This window comes from Hydra vulgaris, chromosome 12 (assembly GCF_038396675.1).
Source record: "Hydra vulgaris chromosome 12, alternate assembly HydraT2T_AEP".
NCBI lineage: Eukaryota > Metazoa > Cnidaria > Hydrozoa > Anthoathecata > Hydridae > Hydra > Hydra vulgaris.
The window spans coordinates 14097501-14114455 of NC_088931.1; the positions used below are offsets into that span (position 1 = coordinate 14097501).

General features: G+C 26.6%; 1 protein-coding gene across 2 annotated transcripts in view; it reads right to left on the reverse strand.

Annotated features, from left to right (window-relative positions):
* The window catches only part of LOC101237879 (uncharacterized), a 69853-nt gene that overhangs the window by 48655 nt on the left and 4243 nt on the right, over positions 1-16955 (reverse strand). Inside the window, exons 1-2 of one of the 2 annotated variants that reach the window (XM_065812268.1) lie at positions 4825-4947; positions 3832-4056 (exon numbers count right to left, since the gene is read on the reverse strand). In XM_065812268.1, the coding sequence (XP_065668340.1) occupies positions 3832-4056; positions 4825-4870 (271 nt within the window). In that variant the 5' untranslated portion in view covers positions 4871-4947. Of the gene's footprint in view, positions 1-3831; positions 4057-4824; positions 4948-16955 lie in introns of those variants that run through there. The other variant, XM_065812267.1, reaches the window with a different exon arrangement.

Sequence of the window (16955 nt, forward strand, 5' to 3'; positions counted from 1 at the left end):
AATCCATCTTGTTCCCGTTAGTCTCTTATATCTTACTAAAATAATGTTAATGAATTGTGATTGTCGCTTAAACAAACGCCATTTTAAATTTGCTCGTTTAAAAAAATAGTAAATATTTACACAATCTTTTTCAACATTGCAATTAATTTGCAATCCTGTAAGTGCATCATGCAAGATAAGTTCAATTTTATGGCCAGGGCGTATTTAAATGTAACTTGCAGATTGAGTTTTCTAAAGCTGTATTAAGCCCTTCTGCATTGGCATCAGCTACTACTTCCAGACTCATAACTGAAAATTTTGGAACACCGGTAGCAGCCATTTTCATAACAAACAACTCTTTTTCACCCAATGACTTAGCACTGCTGCTACCGTCACTCATTACTCCATAATAAGACATACGGTTTTCGTTAAGTGGTTCGGTTATATCATTCAGCAAAATACTTTTACTTAAGTATTTTACAATTTCAGTACATGCAGAATCACTTAAGTAGCTATCTCCCAAATCAACTTTATGAACTTCTTTTTCAAATCAACTTTATGAACTTCTTTTTCAAATCAATTTTATGAACTTCTTTTTCAAATCAACTTTATGAACTTTTTTTTCAAATCAACTTTATGAACTTCTTTTTCAAATCAACTTTATGAACTTCTTTTTCAAAGCCAATGCAGAGTAAAAACTAAACCCTTTTTCTTTTGTAACTAAAAAATGTGCTGATTGAAATTTCTTTAATAATTGGTTTGACTGACGAGTTGATAAAATTTGCATATGCGTAGCAATAGTGGTTTGTTTTTCAACGACTGCTTAACTCATTCCGATGTTATCAGTTTTATTTGCTTTTCTTTTTTCCCCTATTCAGCAAACAGCTGTTTGATGAGTAAGACTTTTGTTCACGTGATCCTTAAAATTATTTCTTTTAACTGTTTTTGTTCCTTTGACAAATGTTTCAGCACCTTTATTAAAAAATTTATAAATAAAGTAATCTACCTATAAAAACATCTTATAAGATAAAATAAATATTAAAGTATCAAACTTACCAATTTGTGCAACACCTTTTATTCCAAACTTCCCATTATTTTTTTGTTCCTCATAAAATTCTCTACAAATTTTGCACCAGAGTAAGGAAACATTTCCACCAGTATCAGGTTGATACGATGCACAAGAGAAATTTCATAAATCAACTATCTTCTTAGAAGGCATAGCATTTAAATTTTAATATCACAAGCTTCCAACGTAACTTATTAAAAAATTTTAAAATGTTTCAAAAGCTTGCTTGTGTGTGAAATTTATTTTTAAGAAGTTCCAACCAATTAAAAGCATTAAAACATATGACTAATTAAATTAATAAATGTTAACATACTTTATGAGATATACTTTTAAGTAAAAGGTTCGATTAAAAGTTATTTTTTGCCGCGCAAAGATAAATTCTTTTTTTTTTCTGTCATTAAACAATAATGACTTTTTAAAATGAATTTTTTAGCCATAAAGCATATTCAGTTTTAAATTTCTTAGCAATATAGTTCGTAAACTTTATTAGCATAACAATTTATGCTTTTTTATCAGCGTTTTTTTTATTTTGAGTAGCTTGCTCAATTAATTGACTTATTGATGTATTTTGTTCGAAAATTCACTGAAATAAGAAGTGTATATTTGCTATTTTTTTATGGAAAATAACTTATTTTCATACATATTTATTTACTAATTAACTCCCAACATGAATAAAGCTAGGAAAATTTTTCTTCTAATTAAAAAAGTGGTATGTAAAAAATATATGTATAAAATTTACAAAAAGTTACAAAAAGTTACAATTAAAAAAAAAAATTTTTTATATAATGAGGAGTCATGTTATCCATCTTTTTTACGAGTTTTGGCACCTCTGGTGCCTTCACGGCCTTGTGCACTGCACAACCTTGCAGGTATGGTATGGATAGTGCAGGTCTGTCGATGTTTGTACATTCAAGCATCTATTCAATTAAATTTAAAAAAATAATAATTTATAACAAATAATAATATAACTTTAATAAACAACAGTAATAGGTAATACGCACAAAACTGCAAAAAAACTTTAAAACAAAAATTCAAAAATAAATTTCCAAAAATACTATTCAAGCCTGCGCCGCTTCCTTCACGAAACATCATGCATTATTAGTGCTACGCTAACTAATTTTACAGTGTAATTTTTTTTAATGAAAATTAAATTTTCACTAAAAACAAGCCATGCGTATTTTGTGATGTATTTCATGTTTCAATAATAACAAGTTACATGACTTTTAATGAAAATTTAAATATTGTTAATTCTAGCTTTATTACAAACTTATTAAAACCTTATCAATTAAATCAAAAATAATTTAAGTAAAGTTATATTCTCATGAAAATAACATAAAAAACGAGGTCGGAAAAAAAAATGCCGATCTTAGACATTGTCAGGTTGGCAGTTAGGTCGGCATTGTCGAATGCTGACCCTAATTCTGAGGGTTGTATATATATATATATATATATATATATATATATATATATATATATATATATATATATATATATATATATATATATATATATATATATATATATATATATATATATATATATATATATATATATATATATATATATATATATATTTAAAATCAGTACCAGCCAAAGAACGATATTTAAACCTTGTAGTAAAGTATTAAATACCTAATATATGAGAGCATTTCAGCACAGAAAAATTGTAATTCTTATTAAAAAATATTGTTCTTAAAATGAGAAATATATTTCTTGTTTTAAAAAATAAATTTCCTACTCCAACAAATTATTTCTCAAAAAAGAAATAAATTTCTTGACCACGGACAATAGATTTACAATTTTGCTGGGAATTTTTAAATAAGAAATATATATCCTGTTACATGGTAAGAAATAAATTTCTTACCATGTAATTTATTTTTAAAAACAAGAAATATATTTCTTGTTTTCAGAAATAAATTTCTGAAACTATAGAAAATAGATTTATGATTTTGCTGTGAAGTCATTATGTACTATTTATCAAAACAAAAATGTAAAACAATTTTTTACATATTAGATTTAGGGTTAATTTGCGGAAATGACTGATATCAAATGATATGTAAAAATTTACCAGTGACAGAAAAAATAAATAAATTTTTCAATTAGCTTTTATTTGTTTGTTTTCTAATAGGATTGATATATTCATATATTTTATGATTGATGGTTTAGTTTTTAATATTTTATGTAGTTTCTGATATTTTTATGGAGCTGTTGAATGTTGAAGTAAACATATGTGATAAAATGGTCTATTTATCTGTTCTTCTTTTTTGAACTTTACCACATTTATCTAGCATGGGTAGATCAATAATTTTTTGGTGTTTGACTTATATAATTTCCTGGTAAGTTCTAAACTCCAAACTTTTGTATGTTTATACTTAAGTAGTCATGTAAGAATGTTTTGCCCAAAATTGCGTTGATAAGAACCCAAGAACAAAAGTAACATAAAAATTTTGCATTATTTACCAAAATGTGAGGGAATTGTTTTTTCCAAAAAGAACTACAATTTAAAAATACATTTGAAGATTGACATAAAAAATGATTTAGAGTTCAAAAATTATTATATGAAAAGTTAACAACCTTCTCCAAACCCCGCATTTTGAATGGGTTGGGTGTAAATTTTACATAAATTTTAAGGGATGCTATTTCTGAACATTATGTTTTTTAATGAAATTTTAAATCCCTGAGTAAACTTTTATCTAGTCTAAGAAATTATGATTTATGTGACAATAAAAAAAACTAATGCTGCTTTTGTACCTAACATTTAAATGCATTTGTGTATAAAAACTCACTTATATCTCTCTTTAACCTCTTTTTTTTGCTTTTTTCATTGACAATGATATTCAAATCTCTTTTTTTTCTGCGTTGGTTTTTGTTAGTTTTTAATGTTTGACACGAAACTTTTGCATACACTGTATCTCCGTAAAACTGCCAAGGTGGATCCAAGTCACTATTTCTTTTACGAGGAAATTTAAGACTGTAACTATTTTTGCAAGTAATTTTGCTGAATTCGAAACCTATAAGTAAAAATTTAAAATTTGAAAATAAAGTTTAATTTAATTAAAATTAAAATTTATTTTAAATCAATATTAAAAAAAATTTAACATTGACTGAATATAAAATAAAATTTAATTTATTTATTTTCAGTTAATGTTAAACTTTATATTTAATTTTATATTCAGTTAATGTTAAAAAGCTAATTATCATGCATCTGGCAGTACTGCACAGATGCATGATAATTAGCTTTGGTTTTAAACAAATTTGGTTTTAAAGGGTTTTTACCAGTAAAAAAAAAGTTTAACACATGTGAAACCATAAAAGTTATAAACAGTACTTAATGTGTGACCACAATGTTGAACTGATCCTATAATTGGGAAGACAAAGAAGCAAAGCCTCTTTAGCAATAATGAAAGTAACTTATTGGTAATAGCAGGCTTTCAGTGGATTATTTATTAGGTGCATTAAAGTGTACATATATCTACTGACTTAAATAGGGTACATATATCTACTGACTTAAATAGGTGCAGTGTTTACATACATCAACTGATTTAGGAATAGGCACAGCAGTGTAAATATAATGACTGAAGGTTTTGGTTTAAGAAAAGGCACTCTTTCAATTATTATACTACGTTGTGCAAATAAGTTTGTATTCTTTACGATGTTGAGCAAATAAGTTTGTATTAAATAAGATTATTTTTAAAACCTCCAAACTTCCTTAGAAGAAAAAAACTTACAAAATTGAAATCAAGAAAAGTTTTGTTAAAAAAAATTATGAAAAATGTAACAGTTCAATTCTTTAATGTTCCAGCAAAAGCTCCTGGGTAATTCCATGTCAAATGACCCAGGTCATGTCACCATACATCTCAGATTTTGCTAATTTTTATAAAGCTGAGAGTGCTTAGTAAAATATGAATTCTTTAAAAATTTTAGCCTCTGGCTCCAAGAAGATCCTGAAATAGGACTCTTATACCTTTAGCGGATATTGACCTGGCCCCTCTTGTCCCCCAGAATTGCAACGTTTACTTGGAGGTTTTAAGTCACATAACTTTAAAAATATTAGATTTTTTTTACAAAATAATTTGTAATTAGCTATTTTTGGGGGTGACGAATCCAATGAAATGATCACAATTGTAAAAAATTATTATTAAGTACCTGTAATTATCAATTTAAATAAATTTTGGCAATTTTTTATATACCTATTTTTAATGTGGCCTTGATGATATCAAAAAAAGAAAAAAACTACACATTATTCTATATTCTTTGATCTTTCAAAAAATATAAAGATGGTGATCTGTAATTTAATAAATGGATTTCCATATATGGATAATGGGGCACGGTCCCCAATTTTTTGTAGCAGAATATTGCAATTGATTTTACTACCTTCTAGACTAGCAGAGCTCTGAAAATTTTGGCATTTCTGTAGTGCCATTGAATGTGCATTTAAAAATTGTTTTCAGGGCCTCAAAACATTAGGCAGGACTGGGGATCAGACAACCATAGGGGCAATGGCATGGGGCACTGGGGCCATGCCCCATTTATTTTTTCAAAAATATTTTTTTTTTGCATTTCCAATAATGTAAGGGTAAATTTGAAAATAATTTCTTAAACATTTTAAGAAAGATCATTGAATGCAGAATGATCAAAAACTGAGTGGAACAAATATAAACCAAAAAATTTTTTTCGAAAATAATATTTTTAAAGTTATATTTACTTTAATAAAAAGGCAAACAAATTTTTTTTTTGAGAAAAGTGGGGCATGTCCCCCAGCCCTCTGGTTATCAATTTTAACACTCATTCATCAGGACAACACAAATGCTGAAAGTTTCAGAGCTCCAAGTTGTCTGGAAAATAGTAAAGTTAACATCTGTTAAAAGTAAAATGGTCATATTTCAGGATTTTCTTGGAGTCGCAGCTCCAAATAAATCTAAAATTTTTAAGGAATTCTTATTTTTCTAAGTATTCTCAACTGTGTAAAAACAGCAAAATCTGAGATATAGGGTGACATTTTTTAAATTTTCTGGGTCATTTGACATAGAATTACCCTCCTGCTGAAGATATCTTTTCTCAGATTAGGCTAATAACACATTTTTGTAAAGCTTATGTCTGACTCATTGCTTGAAACTTTGATGTTTTTCATGTGTATATAAGTTATTTTGGTTAATCATATATATCTATATCCAATTGTACTTTACTTTTGGCTTCATCAGGGTCTGCTATCAGCCTTGATTTAACTTTGCAACTTGCAATCTGGTAATTTGGTATTGCAACATGTGGTATAATACATGGTTAGACCTTGCAACATTTATCCTTGATCTTAAAACATGTGGTTTTGTCCTTACTTTTTTTTTTTTAATCCATTTATTTAACGAGAAATTGAAAAATTACAAAATTTTTATAATTTTACAAAATTAGATTACTTGTCACTCATGTAGTTAAAAACTAGTCATTGGAGTGACATCTAAAAAAAATAAAGAAATAAAAAAAAATTAACAGCAATAAAATAAAAGCATGCGCAAATTAAACTAATTTAAAAAAAATAATAACGATTATTAATTGATTATTAATCGGAATCGATTATTAATCGGAATCAATTATTAATCGGATTAAGCTATAATTAATTAAATAATATGGACAAAAAAATATGAAAACACTTAACTAACAACAACAGCAAACAACAATAAAAATAATTAGCAACAACAGCACAAATAAGAACAAACTTTATGCAAACAAAAAGGCAAAACACAAAAACTACAAAACAAAAATAAAAACTACAAAAACAAAAGGCAAACACAAAAGTTCTACACAATAAAATAAAATAATAGTAATAATCTTTTGATATTTTTGGCGAAAAAAGAAAGGTGTAAAAAAATTGGTAGCGATTCATTTTTACATTTTAATAGACATTTCTCTAATTCGATTGCACAACTGATTTCTCAGCTTCAAAAAGAGGCCAATAAGGACAAAATTGTAAACAAACTATATTCGTTCTAAATAAAAATGTCTTGTTTTAACTCTAGCATTATCAGACTGATATTAAAAAAAAGTGGAAGAGGGAAGTATTACTGTATATCATTGTATAGAAATTCATTTTATAATAACAATATCAAAAAAACTGATATCGGTCCGAACCAAGAGAAAAAAATCAATGTTCACAAGCTTGGTGTAACAAAATATGTTAATATAGACGTAAAGAATGTGCTGATAATTTTGAAATAATGAAACACGCTAAAGTGTGGGAGTTTCACTTTAGGAGATAAAAATTAGTTGCAGTAAAAAATCTTAAAAAAAAGAAATGAAATTTAAAGCTTGTGTTCATAAGACAACAAAAGAAAAATTACCTTGAAAGTCTCCATGTAAAATAGCCAGAGTTTTAAGACAACACAAGAAAAATTACCTTGAAAATCTCCATGTAAAATAGCCAGAGTTCACGACTAAGTTAAGCGAAAAAAACAATCGTTTAAAAAAGATTTGTAGTAGTTTATGAAAACTAAAAGAGCTTGCCTGAAGAATATAAAAGTTTAAAAATAATCAACGACCAATTGAAAAATAATATTTTTAGTTACAAAAAAGATGATAACTGTTTTAACTTGTTGACTGGCATGAGATAAGAAATTTTTGGCATTTTATTTGAATATTTAAATCCTAGAAATGAACGTGTAACTATGAAGTATTATCATCCTAAACATCATTTAAGAAAAGTTACCCAAAGAATTGTTTACATACCCTTCATATTTTACATATCTGGTTATAGGTGAAACATGATTAACCAACTATCGACTGACCAACTATTCTTGGTATTAACATGGTCTAGACTTTTTTCATTTAAATTTTACTTTCTAGTTTAAGACACCAAAATCTTTTGTGTCAAGATCTTATTATATGGTTAAATTTGATATACCTTAAACTTGGTGTAATACTATTTTGGTCTAATTTATATTACCAAAAACTTAACATGTTGTAATGTTTCAAATAGACTTATATGATTTGCTTAAGCTTTTTGGTATAACATGTAATGGAAGAAATCAACTATTACACAAAGAAGTTATAGAAAGTCAAACTATAGCAGCTTTACAAATTCATGCAGAATGTGCCACTTTTACTTTATAGATCCTCTTATAAAACTGTAAAAATACATGAAATGTACTATTTATTATTGAGATAAAATACATTTTTTATAAAAATACTCCAACTTATATGCAACATCTAAAAAATCACATTTATCAAAATTAATGTTTACAATAATAATTCCACTATAAGTCATTTCATAAACAAACATATCTATAAACAAATATTGATTCAGTCCAAATAAACTTATTGCTATTTGGACTTGTGCATAATAGCCAAATGAGTGATTCTTCTTAAGAAATAGTTTCCCGGCAAATTATATATATATAATATATATATATATATATATATATATATATATATATATATATATATATATATATATATATATATATATATACATATATACAGTGATGGGCACAAACTTTTTTATTATAGTTTAACTAAACTACTAACTAAAACTAAAAAAAAGTAGTTAAACTTTTAGTAACAAACTTTTTATAAAAAGTAGTTAACTTAAACTAATTAGAAATAGTTAACTAAAATTCAACTTTTTAACTTTTTTTTTTTTTCAACTCAAGAAAATTTGTTGATGAATTTATGTTTCCGCTAACCGTTTTATTGATACAGACCAAGCGGAAATGATGTTGAAAAGTCCAGTTCATGCACTAAATAAATTAATACATAAAAATAGTAATAACAGAATCCTTGGAGTCCTTGGTCAGGTGAGTGGTGCATAGAAATAGAACGATTTATTTGGCGATATATAAAAAATTTAGTTAATAAAAATTTAGTTAAACTTTTTCAACTAAACTAGGAAAAAAGTTAGTTAAACTAAAAGTTTAACTTAAATAAAAAAATTTAGTTTAACTACTGCATTTAACTAAAAAAAAGTAGTTTAACTAAAAGTTAACTGAAAAATTAGTTAACTATGCCCATCACTGTATATATATATATATATATATATATATATATATATATATATATATATATATATATATATATATATATATATATATATATATATATATATATATATATATATATATATATATATATATATGAAGACCACACGGGTAAAACCACAGATATCACATTTACCTCATTTTGAGAAAAATGAAATTTAGTGTTTAGTGACATTACATATCTGCTTATTAATAATATATTTAAATAAAAATATATTTTTATGACTATTTAGTCCTAACACAACATATAAATGCAATTTCTGTGCTAAATACAAGTATTATTTATTCACAGTGTTCTTTTGAAAACAAGACACTCATTTTGGACATCTGTGGTTTTTCCGTTGTAAATTCATCAACTCATAAACGACATTAGCTTGTAACCTTTTAGAGCCCTTATTTTTTTAAAGGTTGATGGTAACACATTGTAATATACAACCACAACGTACTAAGTGTGTGATGGGATAATTCAATTTTAACTAGCCTTTAATTTTTTAATTTCTTTAAGTGAACATGCCTTAAATGAACAAACAACCAAGAAGTTTGGCTTTGAAACTCTGCAAATTTCAGAAATTTTTCTTGTATCATGTTTGTATATAATATTGATTTATTATGGTTTTTTGTGAGATCGTCTAGTGTTTCTGACAGACACTTTTGATTTGCAATGGCCATGTTTCTATCACATTCTGTAGGTGTCATGCTTATACTGAATGTAACAGAGTTCTAATTAGTAGTGAAATAGTAATGCTGTCAAGTTTTTCAGTTTTATGAACTAGATAATAAAATCGATCTAAAACTTTTCATTTTATACTTTGCCTAGCACATAAATTGCAAATTAGTTTGATATCTTTTATACTTGAGATAATTGATAAGTTAAAATCATGCTGCATAGAACATACATCATCAGACCAAAGTAATCCAATAGTCAAAATCAGTATATTGAGTCGATTTTTTACTTTGTTAGGATACAAAAGGTACACTTTATGAATAAAAACAAAAGTTGAAATAAAGTTGAAAAAAACCGTTTAAAAATACAAACAAAAAAAACCGTTTAAAAATACAAACAAAAAAAAACCGTTTAAAAATACAAACAAAAAAAACCGTTTAAAAATACAAACAAAAAAAACCGTTTAAAAATACAAACAAAAAAAAACCGTTTAAAAAACTTAAAATTAAATACCGTAGAACGGATTCAGACGTGATAAACAAATCTGAGTAAACAAAACAAGAAGCCGTTATAGCCAAGAGATTATGTTTTCCCACATTTTGTTGTAGTTTGAAAGTTTTGATAATGTTTATGGTATTTCTGAGTATCATCACCATGCAAACAATTTCCAACATTAGATTTTTAATCTGTCAAATTTTTTTTTCGAGCCAAGCTTTACCAACCAATTTTTTAAATTCAGAAATGTTTATATGTTTAAATGTTTATACAAATTTTTTTTTCCTCTTTTTGTTAGTTATTTTAAAATTGTTAGTTATTATTAAATTAAATTAGGTATAAGCATAAAAATGCCCACCCACCTTTTTATTAAGACCCCCTGTTTATAAGATCTGGACTAAAATTCCAATTCCCGTTCTTTTTCCGTACAGTGTAAATGTCCAAACAAAAATAAATAACCGTTTTCTGGCTCTTATAGATTTTCATTTTCCACCAAACCACAAGCTTCATAAAATATTTATTCGAAATTCTATCAAGATTAGTTACAGCTGCATGCCTAACCTGAAATCAATAATCAACTCACACAATCATAAAATATTGCACAACAACAAGCAAATAGAAACCAAGCAATGTAACTGTGTAAATAAATCAATTAGTCCATTAAACAAACAGTGTTTGTCCAACAATATTGTTTACCAAGCTACAATTAATAATGAAGGTAACAAAAAAGTATATTTTGGTATTAGCCACGCATCATTTAAATTAAGATACGCTAATTTTTTTTTTTTTTTAATTTTTATTTTAGGTGCCCCAAGAAGTCCTAACGGTCTTGTCACAGAGCACCGCGGAAGTGCATTTAACCAGGAAGTTCACGCCTCCTTCCTTACCGTGACGCGAAAATTTGTTTACCGTGACGCGAAAATTTATCTGCTTATAAAGCAAGCGCTCTAACCACTGCGCCACGGCCGCTAATCATCTAAAATCCTTTGCTTCAGTTAAATACAGAAACGACACTGAACTTTCAAAGGAAGTATGGAGCTTGAAAGATCGAAATTAAACGTTGCAAACCCTATAATCTTATAACAAAAATATGCCACCTCTGTCTCTATGAAAAATATGTAATTTTATCACATAGTGGAACAAATTTTTATATATATATATATATATATATATATATATATATATATATATATATATATATATATATATATATATATATATATATATATATATTCCCAGTCTCCAATCACCGCAATTTGTTGCGTAGCATCCTCATATATATGAACATACTTAAATATGGAGTTTTCTTCATGTTTCAAAATTGCTTAGCTCAAGCATCAAAAAAAGTTGTCTACGGCCTTGCACAATAGTGAAAAGCAATAATAACTTGAATACTTGGTTATTCAGCCTACTTTTTTTAGTATATAAATTTTAATGATTCCTTAATATATTATTTTTTAACGAGTTTAAGATGGTTTACCAAGAAATAAATTTTTTTTGTCAAATTGATTTTTCTTTTTTCAGAACATTAAATAAAATAGTTCCAATAAAAAATTTCTGTTACTATTATCGAAAAAATGTTGACAATTTTTGTAAAAAAACATCAATTTTTAGCCTAAAAAAGCCTAAAACTTTACTTATGAATGAAATAAGAAAACTCAAAAATAAATCTGTAAATCTCTCGAAATTTACAGATGATCTTGCTTTCTAGGGTACCTTTCATTACATTAATTACATTATTGATCCCTTTATTGCAAGTTTCTCCATGAACACACTCTTTCAATAATTGGTCATCGCTTAAATTGTTGAAAATACTTAATATAATATCATGGATCCATAAAGATAGATTAACATTTGGTTTATATTTGTCATTTCCCTTGCCAGCTTCTAATTTTTTCTCACTTACACCAACTTTCAGGTCCTACAGGACATAAAACATGGAATTGCATAATTCAAAAAACTAAGTAGTTTTGGATAAGTGAATATCATTTTAGGGCTACTTTTTTTATTTAGATATAAGTTCATACAGTTCCTATGAGCAATGAAAGATATTTAGTGCACAGATATTTAGTGATTTTTAATTGAGAACCGCCATACATTAAAATTCTAGTAAAGTAAATCTTTATCTAATTAAGTACCCATAAAAGTAAAATAAAAATCTATATTTTTCTATCCCCCCCCCCTCACCCTCATCTCCCTTATTCTTGTACAGCGTGAGGTAATTGATAAAAATTATCATCCTTGTGGGTAATTTTATAATTTTAGATACTTTACTTTGACACTATTTGATCAATAACTCTAAAATTTGTTCAACTTTAATTTTGTCAAAAATTAAAGTCCAATCTATATAATATCTAGAGAACCAATGAATATTAAAAAAAAAAAAATCGAATTAAGCTTTTAATAAGTTACAACATATTAAAAATTTTATCAATTTTGAAGAGGTCGCTATTAAAAATATGTATTTTTGCTTGAGTCTTGCAGAAAAATGCTTTTAAACAAAAAGACAAAGAATTCTGCACAAACGCTTATTTAACGCAAGCACTTATTTAACTTAACTAATTATTGTGACAACAGTGCCAAAATGTTGGTCAGTTATGTCGTCAAACTCTAGAGATAGACACAGCGGAAAGTACATATATTGACTGATTAAATAATTGTACATACCCTGACTGAGAGTTTTGGTTAGGGTAAGGAGTCTTACAAATAAAAGGATGTTATCTTTATGTTTGTGGATATAACTTATGGGTTCCATAAGTTATACGTAATTAATTCTCAGAGCTCCATACTAAGACCCTTTTTCTTTCCAATATGTATTGATGATCTCCCTAAAGGTTTTAATTTTTGTTGATAATGCTAATGCTTGTTGATGATACTATTCTTTTTTTATCTCATAACTGCATAACAACATTATTTCAAAATATGAAAAATTGAATTAACGAGAATCAGTGACTAGTTTAAACTATATAAGTTATCACTAAATGTCAATAAAACAAAATAGATAAACCAAATTTTTAAACCAATTTCTAAAAAGGATATACTGTTTCATCACATGCCCTTACTTTGCTGATTAAAAACTTATCTAGAAATTTCATATTAAAAACTAAGTTGTTAAAAGTATAGGAATAATTTATAAAGCTATTATATTTCTCTTCCATCCAATGCCATTTAAATTATGCAAAGATCGCCTGGGGTAATACCAATAAATCTTTACTGTTTCTTCCTTCTCGTCAACAGAAACTGTTGCTCGTCTAATCAGTTTTAAAGGTAGATTTGCTAATGCCTCTCTTATTTTTAAAATTTCTAATATTTATTAGCTGAATATTTTAAAAGATAATTTTTTTTATGTAAAGATTTGAAACCAACGCGTCTCCTGTTTCTTTTTGTATTCTATATAACTCATAAAATAAAATAAAATTTCCATCTATGAAATAATACCCAATATAATAATAATAATGAAAATTTCATTTTGAGGAGCATTTCTTTGAGAAAAAATTGATTTTGAAAAATTTTGATTATTTCTTTGAATGGAATGATTCAAGAAAATTTCTTTGATTCAAGAAAAAAGTAAAAGAAATCATTTTATCTTTAGAAGATTTATTTTGATACTTTTCTCTTTAATGACGATTTGGTAACTAATACATAAGATAATGTATTAAGAATATCTGATCCGTATCTATTATAATTTGTAAGTCAGTTGATTCTTTTTTTAAGTATTGTTGTGGTGATATTTAAAAGTATGAAGTTAAATTTCTTCACAACAAGTTAATTTATATATTCACACACACACACACACACACACACACACACACACACACACACACACACACACACACACACACACACACACACACACAAACACACACACACACACACACACACACACACACACACACACACACACACACACACACACAACTAACAACTGTCTAAGCAAGTTAAACATTAAAATACAAATTAAACCAACTTTTTTAAATTTATTTTAATTGAACCTGATATTAAATACTTAATTGATGAATAAACTATTCCTTTAAAAATAAAACATAATTTATCAGTACAATACCAATAAATATGTAAGCTAGAGTTAAAAAACTTTTTTGAATTCTGTCTCAAAGAATGTTCTGGTTCTTTGGTACAGAGATTGATTAAAACACTATCATGAAACTTTTTTGTTGTTTTTACCAAGAAATAAAAACTTAAATATTTTTTTTTTGATAACTGGTTTTCTTTCATACTATTGCTTCTTTCTATAAAAGAAAAAAGAATATTTAGTAACAGTCATCCTTTGATCAGACCTTATAAAAGGTTGTCATTTGCCAGATGAAAAAGATCTTAAAAAAATGTTTTCGGTACCTCAGGTTTTTAAGTTGATGCTAAGAGTAGCTTAACAGATACTCTATCGCATGAAAGTAGGTGTGTTCAAATAATTACTAACTATTATGAACCACAATCAGTTGACAAGACAAGGCGATGGTGCTTATAACATAAGTAGTTTATTAAAATTAATTGCTTAACTTTGGTTCAGGAACATAACAAATAATTGGGTGGAGTCGATCTATTTTAATTTTACCATAGATTGCCGATTTCACTTTGGACAATTGAACGCTTTTAACATAAATAAGCTTTACAGTTTTTGTCCTTTAGGAAAAAAGTTGTTAGTTGTAATAAGATGATATAGGATTCAAAGAAGTCAATGATAAAGATTATTTATTAGAAGTTTTTCAGATCAAAATTATTCATGGTAATGACTTAGGAAAAAGCTAATTTTCATATATGAAAAAACACTAATAAAAATGTTTAAACATTGTTCTTTGACACAATTACTGTCAATAGGTTGTTAATGGGGTGTTTTTGTGAAAAAGCATTTTTATATATTGTTATACTTTTCATCGCCATTTTTAAAAAGAAATAACCCAAAATCGTAAACATTGTTAAAAAAAACTTTTTGAAAGTAAAACAAAACGGAGGAGTCTTCTAAACTTATATAAAAGCCATCTAATGGTGTTTTCTTGTGTGTGATATACTAAAGCACACATAATTCATTGTCATACAAATGCATAAATATAGCGTAGATTAGGGTAATATGAGCACCTTATTAATATGAGCATACTTAAAGATTTCTTAGACGTAAGCAGTGAAGTTAAAGTTGCTTTCTATTTTTTGAATCGACTTAATATGGTGATAACAGAAACCAGTATAATTAGCCTAAATTTATATGTAGTAATTATATATGTAGTAATTATATGTAGTAATTAGCGGTTATCATCTAATTAAAATGCTATTAAACTTTTTGCGTTGTTAAAATAATATCATCACGCATGAGTAAATCTGCGGCGCGAAATTTTGCTGCCAAAATAATGAAATTTATTTTTTTCTTAAAGAAAAATATGTTAGCTAGAAATTTGTTCCATTTTTGTTTGAAAAACAATGCATAGAAACATTTAGTTTTGACTTTATTTAAAGATGCTATTTTTGTGTTATATGAGCATGCATAAATTACCCAGTAGTATAAAGTCCTAAAATCGCAGTGGTTTTAACTGGTTTTTAAATAAAAACCAAACATTGTAAAAAATTTTAATATTTTAACAATACTAAATATTTTTTTTAATTTAAATTCACAAAATTTGAATTTTTATCGTTCAAAGGTTTGAGTTAATAAAATTGAAGAAACAGCGAACTAATTTTTTTTTTTTTTGTTGCGGAAAACAGAATAGTATTGTTTTAATAAAAAGTGGCTTAAAATTTGATCTTTTAATGATAAATTTTGTTAATAACGAATCATTAAATTCCGAAAATTAGTTCTAATTGTCAGGTTGGTATTTTTTTACTTAATTAATCTTATTTTTTCCCGCTAATTTAAAGTGCTCATATAACCAAGTGTTCTGGGTAATATGAGCATTTATGCTACTTTTTTAAAACCTCTGTGTTTTTAAGAAAAACTTTCAGTTGTCCAAATATCTAAGTGGATAATGAGTAGTGATGCCTAAATATTGATTATTTGCAAAAAATTTGGATCCAGCATAATTATTTTTGAAATATTCCAATTTTAGCTTAAGGTGCTCATAATAACCTAATCTACCCTATACGAAAACAGAATGAATTTAAAAAAATTTGAATTAAAAAGCTTTTTTTTATTTTATAACTATCACCATTTAATACTTACTAATAACTGCACTAATCAAAATAGACGTTGTCCTACTTAAAATAAATTAAATTATTAAAAATACATAAACAAACTAATGACGAAAAGTAAACAAATTCGATCCTACGAATTTGTCCGAGCTTGTTGTTTTTGTAACAGATCTTTATAAAAATTCTCTCTTTAATTTATATGAAAAAATCTTTTTAATGTATATGAAAGAATCTCCTTTATACAGTGGCGTAGCTACATATTTAGCGCTTGGAGCAAGAAAATTTGGCGAGCCCCCTCTTTTCTTGAAGTTAGTTGAAAACAGTTACAAAAAATTGTGTTTAAATCATAGGGGTTATATACAATATGGAATAGAAAAACCTCATATGTTCCTAATGTTTAAGTTGAAGATACCAAAATGAGTATAGTTGGTAATCCTGATGCTAATAATCCAGCAGAAGTAAAGTAAAGATTTAGGTTAGCAATTTTGTTTCAAAATAGCATTTAGCATTACACGTCTTTCTTTGGAAAAAGCCATGCGTTAGTCATCTTATTGGTGTTCCCGTATATGTTTACATTCTTCTAATCTGGACAATA